Genomic DNA, 2496 nt, shown 5'->3' with positions numbered 1-2496 from the left:
CCTTGCCTCCATCCAGCACGCCCTGGAGCTACATGAGCATGCCAGGGCTACTTTTTTTGGCAGGCTGAGCCAAATAAAATCCTTTGCAAGCCAAGGCTCTAGGTAACCCTTTCCCCCCTGGGTCTAGGAAGAGCACGCTGCAGAGCAGCGGGCACCCACCTTGCAGCAGCATGATGCAACACACAGCACCGCCGAGCTCTCTGCAACCCAGGCAGGGCTGGCTCCTCAGGCTGGGCTCCTCTCCCCTCCCCAGTCCTCCTCCTGTCTGGGGAGCTCCAGCCCCACCACCCACTGCCCTCGCTGTTAGACGACGCACTAAGTCAGTGACTGACAGAAGAACCCAAGCAAATGATGACAGAAACAACCGCATTAGGGGTGTGACAGAATGACTGATGATTTAATGCTTCTTGAAGTTTTTTGTTTCCTTCCACAGGGCATTGGTTTTAAAAACAAACAAAACGAGGTAAAATAAATTAATTTATGTACACTTTACATACATTGTGTCAGGTGGAGCTTTGCAGCAACAGTAACCAGAAATTGTTACAAAATAGAAAGTTACATGGCTGTTGCAGGTCCTGGGCAGCCTGCAACCTAGAAGGTTGTCATCCTGAGTATGGTTGGCAAAGTGATCATGTAAACATGTTTAGAAGCATTTACGGTGGACAATGGATGGGCCAGCTTCGTCATATTCCTGCTTTGTGATCCACATCTGCTGGAAGGTGGACAGGGAGGCCAGGATAGAGCCACCGATCCAGACAGAGTACTTACGCTCAGGTGGGGCAATGATCTAGAAAAAGCCAAGAGAGCCGAGATCAGTAAACAAGCAACCGCCACGGGTGGCAGGCACAGGGGTGTGCACAGCCCCGCACGCTGTTTGCAGGAGGGCAAAAGAAGGCTACTCCTGTGCCTGGGTCCTTCACACTCCAGCCTTACCTTGATCTTCATTGTGCTGGGGGCCAGGGCTGTGATCTCCTTTTGCATGCGGTCAGCAATACCTGGGTACATGGTGGTACCCCCAGACATGACATTGTTGGCGTACAGGTCCTTCCTGATGTCAATGTCGCACTTCATGATGCTGTTGTAGGTGGTCTCATGGATCCCTGCGGACTCCATACCTGGGGGCAGGGAAGGGGAGAAAAGAAGGCACAACTTAAGTGCAAAGCGAGAGCTCTGCAGCAGGACTCAGGAGGGAGGGAAGAGCTGGTAAGGGAGGAGAGAGGGAAGCGGGGCACACACACCAATGAAGGAAGGCTGGAAGAGGGTTTCTGGGCAGCGGAAACGTTCATTGCCGATGGTGATGACCTGCCCATCAGGCAGCTCATAGCTCTTTTCGAGGGAGGAGGAAGAGGCAGCAGTGGCCATCTCGTTCTCAAAGTCCAGCGCCACATAGCACAGCTTCTCCTTGATGTCACGGACGATCTCACGTTCAGCTGTCAGGGGGGAGCAAAGGCATCAGTGATTGCAAAGGAGAAACGGGGAATGCCTGCATCTGCTCCATAGGCCTGCTGGGACTCCAGATCCCCGACCTCAGGCAAACTCCCAACAGGGAGCGCTCAGGGGGCTTGCAATGGGGCAGGAGGATGCAGCATCCCTGGAGGTGCAAGGGTTGGAAGTAAGGGGGAACATTTTGGGGGAGAGAATAGTGCTTACCTGTGGTGACGAAGGAATAGCCACGCTCAGTCAGGATCTTCATCAGGTAGTCAGTGAGGTCCCGGCCGGCCAGATCCAAGCGCATGATGGCATGGGGCAGGGCATACCCTTCATAGATGGGGACATTGTGTGTCACACCATCGCCAGAGTCCAGCACGATACCTGGGGAAACAAAAAGCAGCCACCTGAGACGCAGCCCACAAAGGGCCCTACCCTGGGGGACAGAGCACTTGTCAGCTGTAGGGCACCAGTCCTGGGTGTCCTTGCTTGAGGAAAAGGGCCAGCGGGACACCTGAACTCACCAGTGGTACGGCCAGAGGCATACAGGGACAGCACAGCCTGGATGGCCACGTACATGGCAGGGACGTTGAAGGTCTCAAACATGATTTGGGTCATCTTTTCACGGTTGGCTTTGGGGTTAAGGGGGGCCTCAGTGAGCAGTGTGGGGTGCTCCTCAGGGGCCACACGCAGCTCATTGTAGAAGGTGTGGTGCCAGATCTTCTCCATGTCGTCCCAGTTTGTGATGATGCCGTGTTCAATGGGGTACTTCAGGGTCAGGATACCTCTCTTGCTCTGGGCTTCATCTCCTACGTAGGAGTCCTTCTGACCCATACCCACCATGACGCCCTGCAGGGGAGGAAAGGGGGGACTCAGCGACCTTTCCACAGGCAGTAGCGTGTGGCACCCCAGCGGGCCGGGCGTCCTCCCACCACGCAGAGGGCTAGGAGGTGGCGGGGGCCCGCGGCCATCGCTGTGGCAGGGCTTGGAGGGATGCTCGGAGGGGGACAGCGCCGTACCTGGTGGCGGGGGCGGCCCACGATGGAGGGGAACACAGCCCTGGGGGCG

General features: G+C 56.1%; 1 protein-coding gene across 2 annotated transcripts; it reads right to left on the bottom strand.

The window, feature by feature from the left end:
- Positions 1-369: 369 nt before the first annotated feature.
- Positions 370-2489, bottom strand: LOC104078776 (actin, alpha skeletal muscle). Of its 2 annotated transcripts, XM_009580553.1 has the most exons (6): positions 2448-2489; positions 1953-2277; positions 1651-1812; positions 1239-1430; positions 934-1115; positions 370-787 (listed from the first exon to the last, which is right to left on the bottom strand). In XM_009580553.1, exons 2-6 carry the CDS (start codon positions 2269-2271, stop codon positions 644-646), a joined length of 999 nt encoding a protein of 332 aa, XP_009578848.1. In that variant the 5' UTR covers positions 2272-2277; positions 2448-2489; the 3' UTR covers positions 370-643. The 2 variants fall into 2 exon arrangements, with proteins under 2 accessions (XP_009578848.1, XP_009578847.1); XM_009580552.1 differs by having other exon boundaries at positions 1953-2488.
- Between the last annotated feature and the right edge of the window lie 7 nt (positions 2490-2496).

Source organism: Fulmarus glacialis, unplaced genomic scaffold (genome assembly GCF_000690835.1).
Source record: "Fulmarus glacialis isolate BGI_N327 unplaced genomic scaffold, ASM69083v1 scaffold6476, whole genome shotgun sequence".
NCBI classification, from domain to species: domain Eukaryota; kingdom Metazoa; phylum Chordata; class Aves; order Procellariiformes; family Procellariidae; genus Fulmarus; species Fulmarus glacialis.
Note: the sequence above shows the minus strand (reverse complement) of the source record. Positions and strands in the feature narration are given on the sequence as shown.